The 16,003-nt window shown below is 33.7% G+C and overlaps 2 protein-coding genes across 5 annotated transcripts; one reads left to right on the top strand and one right to left on the bottom strand.

The window, feature by feature from the left end:
- The first annotated feature begins 1,378 nt into the window (after nt 1-1,378).
- Nucleotides 1,379-5,916, top strand: LOC104101050 (uncharacterized). Of its 4 annotated transcripts, none has more exons than XR_687390.4 (6): nt 1,379-1,747; nt 2,472-2,549; nt 2,629-2,713; nt 4,033-4,121; nt 4,576-4,753; nt 5,316-5,558. XR_687390.4 is itself a non-coding variant. In XM_009608460.4 (6 exons), the coding sequence occupies exons 1-5, from the start codon at nt 1,469-1,471 to the stop codon at nt 5,457-5,459; spliced, it is 675 nt and encodes a 224-aa protein (XP_009606755.1). In that variant the 5' UTR covers nt 1,381-1,468; the 3' UTR covers nt 5,460-5,505; nt 5,594-5,916. The 4 variants fall into 4 exon arrangements, 2 of the variants coding, with proteins under 2 accessions (XP_009606755.1, XP_009606748.1); XR_001970190.3 differs by lacking the exon at nt 5,316-5,558 and adding an exon at nt 4,864-5,301; XM_009608460.4 differs by lacking the exon at nt 4,576-4,753 and adding an exon at nt 5,594-5,916 and having other exon boundaries at nt 1,381-1,747; nt 5,316-5,505.
- Nucleotides 5,917-6,796: 880 nt separating this feature from the next.
- Nucleotides 6,797-8,688, bottom strand: LOC104101041 (uncharacterized). The gene is made up of 4 exons (XM_009608445.4): nt 8,459-8,688; nt 8,182-8,329; nt 7,742-7,782; nt 6,797-7,182 (listed from the first exon to the last, which is right to left on the bottom strand). Exons 1-4 carry the CDS (start codon nt 8,567-8,569, stop codon nt 7,021-7,023), a joined length of 462 nt encoding a protein of 153 aa, XP_009606740.1. The 5' UTR covers nt 8,570-8,688; the 3' UTR covers nt 6,797-7,020.
- Between the last annotated feature and the right edge of the window lie 7,315 nt (nt 8,689-16,003).

Raw genomic sequence — 16,003 nt, 5'->3', positions numbered from 1 at the left:
ATTTTTCGATAGTTAATTGGACTAAATTTTGAAGCTAAATTAGATTTGATCAGCTCAATATTTTAAAAGTAAAATTTTGATATTTAAAAAACTATATTAAAAGTACTATAAGTTGTAATTTTTCTCATGTCAAATATGATGATAAATATAATTTAAATATTGGTCAAAGTTTACCTAGTTTAAATCTCCAGAAATGAAAGTTGACATATAAATTAGGACAGGGGAGTACTAAGTTTTGGTGATAGGTTAATGTGAGATGTCAAGTACTACTAACAAAATAACGTGGGACTAATTTCGAATTAAGTTATACTTGACGGACTAAAACAACATTTTGCATAAACGGAAGAACGTTTGCTTTAGAATCTATTTGGAAAGCCATCGGGTAATTGGATTTGGTGTAATTACTAGAGTAGTAATTACACAGCCTAGTAATTATACAGTTGTGTAATTACGACGACCTATTTGTTTGTCTTAGTTTAATTACAGTGTAATTACAAATTTACTGTTTGGTTGCACAAGTGTAATTACACAGTTAGATTAAATTTTAAATACAGTAATTATCAAAACTTAAAAGGTAATATAATAAATGTATGCCTATAAATGTTTATAAGTATAAATGATATTATATTTGGTATTTAAGAGATATATTTTTTGTGAATATACATTAATTAGTAATCATATATTTATAACTAATATTGTAAAAATAATTTATATATATATATTCCAAATTAATAATATTTAATTTAGATACTTACAAAAACTAAAAATATATGTTTTGTAAGAACATCATGGAATTCATATTTGATAAAATAAATTAATATTTATAAATATGATGTCAAACATTAATGAAATGTTTGACAAAACTAATCTATCAATTCTAACTAAAAAATGAACAACATGCAATGTGAGCCAATATTGCTAAAATAAGTAAATTGGAACCATGAATATAATATAATATCAAAATTCAAAAAAAATAAAATAGTTTAACATATGTCAAATTCCGACATAATAATTGTAAGTTCCACTACAACTTAAGATTAGGAAAGATAATAAGCTTATAACCACATTCAACAACGAAATTCCACTTTAATTGAATCACTCATTATATGCCAAATTTGTTAGTGACTCTAATATTATGAGGTGTAGTTTCAAAAAATAAAATAATAAAATAAATAAAATAAATAAAATATAAGCAATTACGTGGAATCACAAGAAGTAAAGATAGAGAAATAAAAAATAAATAATGTACAAAGAAATTAAAAAATAAAAATAAGATTTAAAAAGTAAAATAATAGAAATAAAAATTAAAAAGAAAATAAATAAAATAGAAACAAAAACTAAAAAGCGTGTAATTAACACCAATTCTCGGAGATTCTAATTACAGCCGTTCATAGAATCAGACTTGTTAAAGTGGACCGTGAGCTAAAACTTCGCCGAAACGCAGCTTCTCTGGAGCTTCGATAGAGCCATGGACGCATTGGCAAAGCTGGAGAGAGTCCAGACTCGACTCCTCAAACGCCTATCGAACCTCGAATCTTCTCTTCTCTCTCAACATTTCTCTCAAAACCTCTCTCTATCAACTTCCACCACAACCGAAGATCGCCTTTCCGGCATTCTTCGCGCTAACGGCGTCGTCGATTTCAGCTTCAAACGCGTCCCCTCTGATTACTATGATTTGCCGCTCGAAGCTCGTCGTGACATTGTCAGTGCCTCATCCATTCAACATCTCTGCAAAAGCATTGTTCTGGTACCTTCTCTTTTCGCAATTCGTGTATTATTTTATCGGATAATTAACTCGTAATTGTACCTATGTTTTTAAATCAGTCAATGCGTAGTTGTACAATTCATGTGAGAAAAATGTGAAACTTGTTTTCTCACTTTGGATAAGCAGCAGAAGGTTGCTTGCATTTTAGTACAAGCGTTGTATTGCTATATATAGCATTGTATAAATGCAACTTACTGGACGAAATTTAGCCTTTTTGGATTATGAAAGACGAATTTTTTAGATGATGTGAGTTGGGATAGGGAAAATGTAAAAAAGGGGTAAAAAGTTACTGTGTTGCCTTGAGCTATATTAAGTTTTTGAATCAAATATGTATATGAAGCTTTCTAAAGTAGCAGTGAAGAAACAACCCTTGGTGATCATTGAGATAGTTCTGCCTCTATATCTTCTAACTCATTTTAAAAAAACAAATAACAAAAAGGAAGATACTTCATTGTTTTTTACTACTATAAGATTTGGTTTGTATCATTCAACCGTGCTTCTATTGAGACATGTCAAACACAACTACAGTTATCTTAATCTAAATGATTTTGTATCTGCATAGACTGATACTTGGTGTCATCTAAATCTGCAATTTTGATGGTGAAAATTGTAGGATATTGAGCCTCCTTAACTTTGAATCCATTCATAGTCTCTGATACTCTTTGTCTTCAATCCATGTCGAAATCTTTATAAATTAATAATGCAGGTAAATACTCAAGCCGCATCCAATATTACTGATTGTAGTGATCGTAACAACTCAAAATACTACGTCGTCGTTGTACAGGTAACTATCTGCAACTTTTGTTCAAGATCTAGGAACACTATTCCAAATACTACATAATGTTAACTATTTTGATTAACAGTATGCTGCTCGATTTAATGCTGAGGCTGTAAAGAATTTTCTGTACAATCTCAACGATGGCAAGATAGCCAAGAAAAAGTTCAACTGTAAGTTATATCTCTATATTACAAAAACATGCATTTGGTCTAATACTTAAGGTAATCAGAAAACTGAATTGGATTAGCATACAACTTCGGATAATCGTAACTGTGTATGAAGTTATTGAACAAAGACTGTTATTCTTTTGTAGATAGATCAATGAGAACTGTTTTATTTTGATTGTACCAAGAATAGACTTCCCAGAAAAGTACATTTTAGCTGTATAGATTATCGACCCATACATAAGCAAAATTATCGATATTTATATGAGGATGCATATATTGCAAAACTGAGTGTTCTGCTCTTGTTTGAGTAATAAAAATTCTAACCTTTTCTCTTTCTCAATTTAGTTACAATCTTTAGAAACTTTACAAATTAAACGTTGACCTTGCATATCAAGAGACAGACTGAGAGATGCGTCCTGAACGAGGTCCCTTTTCCACCTATTTAATGGTCAAAATGAAAAGAAAATCGGATACATTTGAGTGTACTCGTGACACACTTCTTTCTTTTGTGGGGTAGGACCATAGCAATTATTTGGGCATTACTTGATCTTGGATGCATTTTTGTTTTTGCTTTAGTGCGTTAGGGAACCCAATGAATGGTAGTTGGAGTGGTGTTAATCTAATATGTTTAGTGCAACTCATGAGTAGGAATGGACCCGGAGTAAGGATAGCAGGTCTACTATCTAATTTACTGCAGTAGACTAACTTCTCGCTAATGCTACTCTTAATTTTGTGATGCCAAGCTAGAACAGCAGGCCATTATTTAAGTTTGACATTGTTAATGGTGTCAGCAGGCCCCTAAATATGTTAGAAGGGGTGTCTGGCAGCATGAAGTTCAGGAACAAATTGTTATTCTAATGTCTGGATGGCCAAAAGAATCTCACGCTGGAAAGATTTGATTGTGCTTCTTTACATAAATGGTTTACTTTAACTTGCTGGATTCATAAAGTTCCTTGAACTCATGTCAGTAACTCTCTTTGAGAAACTCTGAAGTAAATCATTGAGAGGCGCAGTGACTGTTTTAACTGTATTTGGCATTTGGATACATTGCTATACTACAACAAGAATGACTATTGAAAAGCATACTTTTTGCTCAGGGAACGTTGAGCAAACAACGGAGGTTATGATGATGGACTTATTTTGTGCATTCTTCCTCTTCATTCATATATCTTTTAATTACTGACTTGCTATAACCATGTCTTTACTGGGAACAAATAGAGTTTGATGCTCCAACTTTATGAGGTGTAATGTCTTCTGTGGTGTCTGCATTATGTTTGAGTACTTCATATAGAATAATGTTAGCCACTGGATGTTTTTTGCAGTGAGACTGGCTACTGAGGAGACATCAGTAAAGCTGACTGGTTATGAACACAATGCAGTCACATGTATTGGCATGAGAACCAACATACCGGTACTCAGTCTCTTTGTTCTTTCACCGAAATTGTCATAATGTTCCCCAGTATTCTTCTGTTTACAGTTAACATATGAACTGTTCCCATGTCACTCTCCACTTTAGTTATTGAAATGTTGTGCAGCTCATCACACTCATTACTTTCTCTAATGCTGCAGCTGATGTAGCTAATGCCATATCAGCTAGTTTCTGAGCTGCTTCTAATGAATGCCAATATTTGTGATGACATTCTCTAATGCTGCAGCTAATGGTACCTAATTTCCATATCAGCTACTTCTGAGCTGCTTCTAATGAAATCCAGGATTAGGTGGATAATCACACTAATGAAGATATTAACTTGACTGGAACACTCCTGTTGTAATCATTGATTCCTCTAAAGTATTGTTGGTTAAACCACAAAACATCTGTCTCTCTTGCCTCCTGCACTCATGTGCATTACATCAATGTGTATTAGGTAGTGCAGCCTTCTTGTACACTGCTGTTTGCTGTAGCTTGAACAAATTGGGCCCTGAGATCTAGTTGCCTGTGTCTTGATTCCTGTCACTCTCTTGCTTACACCAATTGCTAATAATATGTGATATATGCTGACGGGTCCCCGGTCTACCACATTTAGATGGGAAGTGGACTAATTGGTATGTGTTTTACTCTCCATCATTCTTTTTTATTAATGGACTCTATGCTATTCATTGTGCCAGCTTCTCACTGTTCCTAAAATCTGTATCTGTCAATGTTGTTGATCTAGAAATGCAGCCTGCCAGTTTTTCTCACTTCTTCATTAGCTCAGATTAGAGGCCACTTCCTTGAAGTTTTAGACCCCTTTGTAGAACATTACTACTCTTTTGCCTATAATTAAATTACATAGAGAAGCTTACTTTTTGCAACTAGTAGGCAGACGAGCAAAGGCCACTGAAACTTGCTAAACTAAAGAGTTATCTATAGTAGCTAAACGTAATCTTTAAAGTGATAGGCGAAGTACTTTATTGATGATTCTCTTGCTAGTACGTTATTAAATTCTTCAGCCATAGACATCCACGGTTTAAGCCGAACATCAATTTCTTACTACTCAAACTTGTAATTATTCACCCGATACCTGAGGTTCGCGTTATACTTTCTGTTGCAGTGGAAAGTCCCAACTATTGTGGAAAATAGTGCTTTTCTACTATATCTTGTACTAATTCTTACTAATTTTAACAGGTGATTTTGGATGAAGCAATCACCAAGCTCAATCCTGACTTCTTCTGGTTCGGAGGTGGCGAGATTGATCTTAAAATGGGGATCAGGACATCAGAGTTCATCAATTTTTTGAATCCATTCATTGTCAACTGTAGCAGTGGTTAAAGGTCTCCATTCAGACAAAGTCAGACTCAAAGAGGGAAAAAGACGGGTACTGTCACATGCATTTTTCTCCTCGAGACCTACACAATCCATACACAGTGCTTCTCTTTGATTTTTGCTCCAAAATTGATTTCCAGGTTCACAAAATGATTGTAGTCCGTCAAATAGTTAGGTCCCATTGCACCTGAATTATCATCTCGACCAAATGGATCAATGATCGGTTTAAACGTCATGATATAAGTTGTCCTGCGCTCAGGTTCTTACAAATGGAATTTATTAGGTGCATTTTAAATTACTTTTCCCCTCCTTGTTTCGCATAATGCGATCCGTAGTGACAGCAAATGCTTCTCTCTTTATTGATGTTTGAATTGTAAATTAGAATAATTATTTTACGACATCTAAACCTTTGGTAATTAGGATTTAAGTAACATAACTGTAATTGCAAAGAACTTTTAGTCTATACTGTAGTTTAATGTGTTGTAGTAGGTTACTCGTTACTTTTTTTCAGGTTACCAGTCCTCAATTTAGGAAGTTATTTGTAATTTTTTTAAGTGACTTGATTATGTAAATATATATTCATGACACCCCATGTGAATCCCACATTGATAAAACACAGGAGACATGCTGGATAATTGAGTAAACAAGCCTTAAACCCAAGTGATGTGTTTTAAAATCGTGTGAGCCTAGGCTTAGAACGAACAATATCACTAGTGGACTTGGGTTATTACATATGATATAGGATTTGAACTTGATTAGAGCTTTATATGTTAATAGTGTATAAAAAATTAGACGATTACTTAAAAGTAAACAAGAGACAACAATCTGCAATAAACGTACATAAATATATATTAAGCGTACGTGTTGAGTATTTTCACATTATCAGTAAATAGAAATTAATTCAAACTATATCTTCGACCTCAACCATGACACTCTTCCAACCCCAAGGCTGCGCGCAAATTGGAGTGTTGCGAACTAAAATTCAAAGACAAGAGTGACAAATAGCAACTTTGTTTGCCTCCCTATGGTTGTGCATATGATAAATGACAAGAATAGATTTGGTTTCTTGGATATCAAATGCAAAAGACCAAAGAAGGGACAGTGCAGAAACTAACACATAACTCTACATCATTAAATAAGAAAACCAACCAACACATTCACGGCAGAGAGACCACCACTCCACTTCACTGCTATTCTTTTTCTACTAGTATATATTTATTACATATACACTTTTTAATTCAAGGCAACAGTTGATTAAAACAACACAATAATATGAGGGACCATATCCACCCACATCATGCCCTAAAACCTCAATCACCATGCATTAATGTAACACGTGACGATAACACTGATATTTCTTGCTAGGGCTTTTGCATTTCTTAGAATTTCTATTTGTACATATATGGAATATCGTATCATATACGAGTATTCTTTCTTATGTAGGATTCTCCTTCATTTGCGAAAAAAACAAACTGAAAACCGACAGACTCACGTATATATATATAAACGAGAAAGCAAAATACATATAAGTATGTTTTTTCATCTACTAAGATATAAATATATAAATCTAGTGTTTAGTGTTGTGAATGGGTGGTTTTCGATGGGGTTGAGCATAGTCCATAACCACCACGTCTTCCACAGGGTCTTTTTCAATGGAGTTCACTGCTTCTTCCTCATGTTGTGCTGATGGTGGAGTTTCTAGAATAAATCGTGACTGCCTCCACAACGTCTGCATACAAATATGAATTCTAAATTAAACATTTTCTTTTGTATAAATATTCATGCACATTTAACCGAAGAGTTTGAACTCGTGTAACTTTTATACTATGAACTCACTTAAAAGATAATTATACGTAACCGTCTATAAAAAGTGAGATTAATAACTTAAAAAATAAAGTGAAATACTATGTAGTATATAAGTGAAATACTTAATATAAAAGATGGTCTGTTTACAAGCGTAGAGATTGGATACTTATTGCTCTTGACTTTGTGCATGTCAATACACAATATTGAAAGACGGGATTGTTATTAATAGCTAAAAAGATCAATATGCGATATATTACAAGATGTAAAATCAGCTGAATTTTAAATAGTTTTATTCTTCCTAATGATTAAGTAATTCTTGGGTTACAAGAAAATTTTACTCTTTCTCATAGTATTTGAGTCTAACACTTGATTCCTTCAAGGTATACTCTGTCATACTAATATATTTTCAGTGGCATAAACACCAATTATATCGTGTGTGTATATATATATATATATATATAAAGAGACAGTTAGAGCTTTACCTTTACTTGAGCTCCTTCTTGAATTGTCATGACTTTGTTTCCTGTTATAAGTCACACCACATATTTCGTCATTTATAAAAGTTAAAGGGTTAGAAGTAGGAAAATAAAGAAGTGCATTCATGATCACTTCGAAACGGAAGCAATGAGTTCTTTTCTCTTTCTTCCTTCTCAACGTCTCTATTTATAACTTGTTGAAAATATTGTCACTCTTAACATGGAAAAGTGTGAAATTGAGTTCTAAAATATCCAAGCAAGGATAGTTTAGTTAAGTTACAAAGGAAGAACTATAATGCTACATATTTTAAAATGTGTGGATGTTTTTGCATAGAAAGAAGAAACTCAAACGGAACACTAGAAACTATGAAAATTGATAGGTTTCAACAAGAATGGAAATATTTAACGTGGTGCAAATTAATGAACTAGCTAATCTTATCCAATACCTTTAATTTCTTCTCCATCTTCCTTTCGTGAGACATTTGATCTCTTTTTCCACATAAGTTTTGCATCATCCCGACTTCCACTTCCATTATTTTCAGACGTGATTCTTCCTTCTGTTTTAAATGTGTCCCTTGTCAAAAATGTTACATCCTGCAAACAAAAAGTAAATTATAGTCAAATCAATTTTCTTAACTTACCTAATCTCCACACCAAAAGAAAGAGATAATATATATAAGCTTCAAACAAGAAAATAAAAAAAGAAATATTTGTAAAGCAAACCTTGGCAAAGAGCTGTATTCTGTTTTCTTCATCAATAGTTGTTGCAAGTGATCTAGCACTGCATGCATGGAGAGAAAGACAAACCAAAAGATAAACAAGAAACTTAGACATATTGACAATTTTTTCCCCCTCTTTTTCGTTCTTTGCGAGAGCTTATGAATAGGGTATTTATCAGATTTGAGAGAGAATAGTTGTAACTTTGTAATGGTAGCTAGGGTTGTGGGATTGGCAATGAATCATACTGGGGATATATGTAGTGTGGAAAAGGGCAATGAAATGCATTAAATGCAGGTTTTGTAGGGAGATGAACGTAGTTGTGTCAAGAGAACATGCAGGTGATCCCTTCACAACAATTTTGAAGATATTGGCGGCCTCCCCATGTCCCCCTCCTCCTTTTAATTTCTCAATCAGCAAAGGGCCCATTATTTAGACCTCCTAAGAATGTGTATAGTTGAGGTGTGCGCAAGCTGATTTGGACATCATCATTTTTTATATTGTATTGATCGAGAGATTGGACTGTTATCTCTCGTATGATTTTGGGTAATTCTTTGGCACGAGTTAGTTAACTATTAATTGAGTTAGGTCTAATATTCATTTTCTAAACATGTCCATTTTTTCATATGCTACATGTGTTAAACTCATGCTTTTTATTGTGTTTCTCGGTGTTGGACACCATGTTGTGTTATTAAGGGGCTGAACCACACTGTAGTTACGGGTTCGACAGTGTTAAAAAGTTCATTTAGTATGTACAAATAATATATTCAGAATTCAATAAGCAAAATAAATTAATAATATATTATAGTCCAAAACCTATAAAGTAAAAATTTTGGCTCCATCTTTGATATTTTCCATACTCCAATTGTCCAGCTTTAGGCGTAGAAGACTGTTGGACTCAAATCTAAAATAATATTTGGCAATTCTCATTTCATATTTTACGATTGATTATGCTCAAAATCTATTTTCATGGCACCATGTGTAAATAATAATAATTTTTTTAAAAAAAAAAAAAAAAGAAAGAAAAAAAGAGGAAAGACCTCCAAGATTTTTTTAAAAAATACATAGGTAGAACCATAAGAGCTTCTTCGAATCATTTGCTTAACATCGCACTCTCTTGCCGACAGTGGAAGATAGAATTAGAGTTGGAGCGAATTTTCCTTTAAATTGCCTACGGGCTACATTTTGAGTGAATATCAATTCCTTTTAATAATTTGATCAATCTTATTTGTTATTTAATACATGTTTTAATTAGGTCAATCTTATTACTGGAGCTCAACAATGACAAAAAGAAAAGGAAAAGGGCTAACGAGGGATCTGGAAAATACATGTCAAACACAAAGGTAATTAATGTAGTCAAAATGTGACTTATGATCTGACATGTTAGTAAAGACTTATGCTGTTCTTGACGTGATTGGACTCCTTTATAACAACCCTATCTCCATGTAAGATGAAGCATTTAATAGTATTGCATAATTACATTGATGAATGATCATAACATAACTCATACAATAAATGTAAGAATAAGAGAATTCTAGGACCTGCCCCATGTGTTTCTGCAGGTTTCCTATCCTTCATATCTTTGAGTAAGATTCTCAGCACGGCTATCGTAAATGGCACACATTAATTTCCCCTTATTTTGTAAGTAGTAATTACCTTTGCTATATATGGTGTTTCCTAAAATTATATTGCACAAATTTTGTTATCTTGCTAACGAAGGAGAGTTTTGGAGGAGCAACGATAAAATTATCTCCGTGTGACCCAGAGGTTCGAGTCAAGCGGTGTGGAATCAATTGTTGGCGCTTGTGTTAGGGTAGACCGCATACATCATATAAACCCCTTGAAGTGCGGTCCTTCTTTGGACCTTGCGTCAACGCGAAATATTTTCGTAGACCAGATTATCCTTTTTGTCATCTTTCTAAACTTGTCCTATATAGCCCTTTTAAGGTTGGAAAAACTGGTTCACTTGCACATGCATTTGTTCTTTGCTTCTCAAGTTACTGTTCAGATTTGAGATAGGAAATTCAACAGTCTGTTTTCAAATATAAGGATGATTCCTTAATCTTCATCAGTTCGCTCAATATCAGGTTTGAACATAGAAAAGAATATGTAATGAAGTCAGTGATTCAGTTTAATTTGCTGCTTAACTATACAAATGTATTTCTCCTTTCCACATAATAAGGATGTCAAGACTTTTTTTGTCAAACAGTTGGCAATACATTAGATCGACCTGCTAACCACCGAAAGATTTGAGGATGAGAAGAAGCTCTTTGCTCTAGCCTAAAAAACAAAAGGAAAAAAAATAAAGAAAATAAAAGAAACCGAAGAAACAGCCACTCCTCCTTTAATATGCTCGTCATTTCTTTGCTAGTCTTAGACTTGACCATAGCTCATGCAACGCCGACGTCTAGAGGCGGAGCCAGGTCCGTTTAAGTTACTGAGTTCCAAATTAATAATTTATACATATTTAATAAATTTTTAAGACAAATACAGAATCAAAGCTACTGAATTCGGCCGAACCCATAAGGCGTATGCTAGCTCCGCCCCTGCCGGCATCATTAGTTATGCTTCCCTTGGGATACGTCCTTTCGGAGACATTTGATAAAATTAAAATGATACAAAGAAAATTAACATGCACAAATCGAGAAATTCCTTTATGTGATAGAGTTCCCATGATATTTTAACACTACCCTTCTCATTGTTGGAAATATTTATCATCCTCGTCAATGCAAAGAAATCTAATTTATCATCAAAAGATTTTTATAAGCACTACTAGCTAGTCTCGACTCATGTTATATTTTTCCTTTCGTCGAATAGATGTTAATACACGATCAAGGGGAGAAGATAAATGGTTCGTTTGCTCTGAATGGTAAAACAGAAGTAAAGAATAGTGCAAAACGAGGACGTGGTTTGTGGTACAATTGACGTTTGTTTACACCAGAATACAGTATATATCACGGCTATAACTATGGGAGCCCATGTGGAATTTTGCAGGCGGAACAAGGATTTCATCCTTATGGGTTCTGATCAATTTTAGAACGACGACTTCAAGTATTAGTGTCAGAGTTCGCAATAATCTAATATTTGTACATATTTAATGAATTCTAAACACCAAATATATTATTTGGGCAGAAACTACTGGGTTCAGCCAAACCTGTAGTTCGACTTGTGCTTCCTCCTTGGCTGCGATAAAAAGGTTTAATTAACTTAATTCTATGTGCATATTATATAAAAATATATATACAATCAGATTATTCATAATGTAATTACAGATAAATCTTATGATAAATACTATAATAACATGATAAAAGTGATAATTAACATGTTATAATAGCTAAAATTACACGATTTTTAAAAAAAATCTTACTTCATAATGTAATTACAGATAAATCTTATGATAAATACTATAATAATAATAAGATGATAAAAGCTAGCGGTAATTAACATGTTATAATAGGTAAAATTACATTGACTTATTTTAAAAATCTTACCTATCAATATATATATAATTTAAATCCCTTAAAATTGAAATGAAAGAAGCAAAAGATGAGTAGGCTTAACATATAAAAACATATGGGACCCTATAAGGAATGGGAGTTTGGGACCTGAGGCTGAGGCTGAGAGAGAGGAAATTATGATTTTTGGGAGACAAAGTAGCATGGCCATACCGCCATTGGCATTTGGCACCCAACACTCCATGACATGTGGGTCCCACTCAAGCATGCCACGTGGCATGTAGTCCCATGTGCCCTAGTCATGTGAAAAATAAACAAAATTAATGGCCAACCTCTCCTACTATACTATTCCCCCTTCTTTCTCCAACAGATGACCATTTTAGTGAATCAAAGAAAATCTCCATTGGAAATCCCTTAATTTGGTGTTTTTGGCTTATTGTTCTTTTGTTGTTTGGTTGGTCTGTTCAGGTGGTATCACCCAGCAGACAGAGTAATTAGTCCTTGTATATCTTAACAATATCGTGAAGGAGAGCTTCAAACGATAATATTCTCTTTGTATGACCTCTATATAGGCTAGGTGTTCGAGACTTCTGAGTGATGGAATCATTACTAAATACATTTGTGTCGGTGTAGGTTGACTACAACAGACTCTCTTGGAATGCGATCCTTTTCAAGATCCTGCAAAATACGAAATACTTCGTGCACTCACAAGCTGCCCTTTATATCTTAAGGGGTAGTTTGGTATAAAAGATAAGGATAATAATCTCAAGATACAATTTGGAATTGTATTTATTCCATATTTGGTTATAAGTAAGTTTTATGCTAAACTGATGGGATAGATATCTCATATATATTCTATCCTTATTTAGTTTACCATTGTACCAAACAATCCCAGATTACAATATCGTGAATGATGTGTACTTAAACTTATAGTGTTCCTGTTTGTGCGAACTTAAGTAGACAAAAGTTGACATTTACCTTCCCCGTCTTTATCCTGTTTTGCCTGGAAATCCCAGTATTATTAGTCCTTGTGTGTATGTCTGTGTATATATGGATAGACTGATAGAGTAATTAAGTTCTTGGTACTGATAATTTTAGTTTACGTATGTCAACCAATAATTTTTCACAAGAAGCCTAATATTGTAACTTAAAAGCTAGAGTATTAATTTGTTATATAATATAACTGATTAAATTGCACTGGTAGTATAAAATTCTAGATATTATCAATACATATAACTTAAATCCATATGAATATAAACATTATCAACGTGCATGATATGTTCGTAATAAACTTTTGATTATTCATGTTTGTACGTGCTTAAGTTGATAAGGTGACATTACCTTCTCAATCTTTTTCATGTTTCGCCTAAGAAATCTCACCACACCATTTTGGTGCTAATTAAGAGGAGCCAAATTAGGTATCCCGCCCTTGGGATAGTTTCTTGTCATTTACATAAGATTGGATGTTGTGAAAATCTTGGTGTAGTTTTATAATTTGAAGTTAATAATTCCACTGGACACTTTGTAGTTTTCAAGTAGAAACCATTTAATTTAATTTTACCTATTCTTAGTGTCATAGTTGATATTTTGAGATAGAAGTGAAGGCATGATGTAACTTAAAAGACACAAACATATTGAAATACACAGTGGCTGTTTTAGAGTTTAAAGTAGAGATCAAAACAACATATTGAATTTTAAAGCACTCGCCGGTTAAAGTAGCGACCTACGGTAAAATAATTTTTAATCATTTAATTTGAATCATTGAAAAGTGGATGGTGATTGATATAATGTATTTCACATATTAATGTAGTCAAGAGAGTTACAATGAATTAAGCAATATTCGGAAAATCATGCACTTGTCAGAATACAGAAAACCAAAAAACTTAAAGAGTGTGTTTGGTACGAAGGAAATATTTTTCTTGGAAAATAAGTGATTTTTTTAAACTTATTTTTTGTTGTTTGATTTGGTAGCAAAAAATATTTTTGAAAATATATAATAGAAGCAAATACTATATGAGACGAAATGGGTAAGGGCTGAGGAGGGTGGTAGGTCGAGGTTTAGGGGACAGAGTGGCGGTGGCGATATTAGGGGGATGGGGAGGGTGGGTGCGGGGGAGGAGGTGGGATAGGATTAAAGAAAGGTTGAGAAAGAGTTTTTGAAAATATTTTTCCTCCTTTTGATAACAAAGTCATCTTAATTGGAGGAAAATAAATTCACCAAAAAAATATTTTCCAAAATGTTCAAGCCAATCAAATATAAAAAAATTGGAAAATATTTTTCTTAATACCAAACACACCCAAACTCTAACTTGAAAAGAATTACTTGAAGCCTTTCAGGGAAGTTTTTTAATTGTTGCCATTCAGTAACTAACTGGAATGTCGTGGTATTAAGCCAATGAAGGCGAATGGATGCAAAAATATTCAAATGTTGGCCATGTATAAGGTTCACAAGTTGCTCGTTGTAATTAACAACTTCAATATCCAACTAGCAGTTTTAAATAGAGAATTAGCATATGCAAGAGCACGTACTGTCTTCGACTTTGAGTTATTCATATAGTTTTTTTTTAAAAAAAATAAGTTTATATTTACTCTAAATACGAACTTATTGTCACTAAGAAGTTGTGTGTACAGTGTTACATCTGCCTCTACCGAATTAGTTTAAACTGTAATTTGTGAAGTGATCATAAGCCCCTGCGCAGGGGCTCGGCTCCCGAACCGTACGTGAGCTGTCTCGTACGGCTCTTCAGTATTTACATAAAAACACTTTTTATTTATTTATTTGAACCATCGTCACATATATATATAATAGCCAAAATGGAACATTACAAGGAGGGGAACTTGCTGCGTGACAGAATACACCAATAATAACAAGTGATGACAAGCAATTTAAATACATTTGGTCCTAAGACCTTCTACTTCTATGTCATTGAGACTACGTGAATTGATAAAAATCCCTTTCCTGTGTGGCTCAACAAGAGCTCATATCCTCACGGGGTGAAAACACGAGCCCGAATACTTCTTCTGCCTGATTCTAAATGATGGAAGCTAAAGTTTATCCATTCTTAGTGCTCCTCTCGCTGCTGGTGGTAGTTGAGCTTCTTTCAAAAATAGTGTGTTTGTCTACAAGGTGGTGGCGTGTTTAGCAAGTGCATCTGCCACCTCATTTCCTTCTCTATAATAGTGTTGGATCTGAATTCCTCTCAACCTGACCAATTTTTTGATACTTTCAACTGGTTCTTGCAGTCTCCATGGAGTTGTACAATTGTCGTTGATCATTTGTATGACTAGTTGTGAGTCCAATTCTAAAAGTAGACCTTCAATATTCTGATTACAACACCAATTAACTCCGAAGAGGGCTGCCAATACTTCCGCTGAGTTGTTAGTAGAGAATTAGAGAAGATTGGAGAATGCCATTCCCATTTGCCCAATTCTATTTCTAACAATTCCAACAGCCCTTGCCAAGCCTAGATTTGCCATGCAACTACCATCAGTGTTGATCTTCCATTGATTGGTCCTAGTTCTGGTCCACATAACCATTAAGCTTGTAAGTTTTGTTCTGTAGTTTTCAGCAACGTGATAAATTGTGAGACCCCAGGTGTTTCTCTCTTCTCTTACGTAATATACGTAACGTGGCATGGTTATATTAGGTATATATGATTAGGTATAGCACATTGGGAGAATAAAACTGAAAATGTGTGGTAATATCAAGGAACTAAACTAAAGCTTTAAGTCAAAGGAATCCCTTAAACAAAGGTTCATGGTTAAAGAAATGGCTCGGGTAGCACCCCGCGCGTTCGGAAGGTTTAAGTTAACTTGCACCTGTGGGATAAGACTAAGAGTGTATAATATACTAAGAATAATGTGTTATGAGATATTATAATATCACACTGGTCACATGTTAAGTTTTGGAGTCAAGCAAGTTGCGAAATAAAAGTCGGCAAAAGTTATCGTAAATTTCTCTAATAAATTTTCTAAACTTTGGGTCAAATGTATCAGATCATTTCTCCCAATATATAAAGATTTATGGGACCCACAACCTACCTAATCGAAGGTCTACGAGTCTAGTTTGCAACCAAAGAAATCTCACATCAAACCG

This window comes from Nicotiana tomentosiformis, chromosome 8, assembly GCF_000390325.3.
Source record: "Nicotiana tomentosiformis chromosome 8, ASM39032v3, whole genome shotgun sequence".
Classification (NCBI taxonomy): Eukaryota; Viridiplantae; Streptophyta; class Magnoliopsida; order Solanales; family Solanaceae; genus Nicotiana; species Nicotiana tomentosiformis.
Note: the sequence above shows the minus strand (reverse complement) of the source record. Positions and strands in the feature narration are given on the sequence as shown.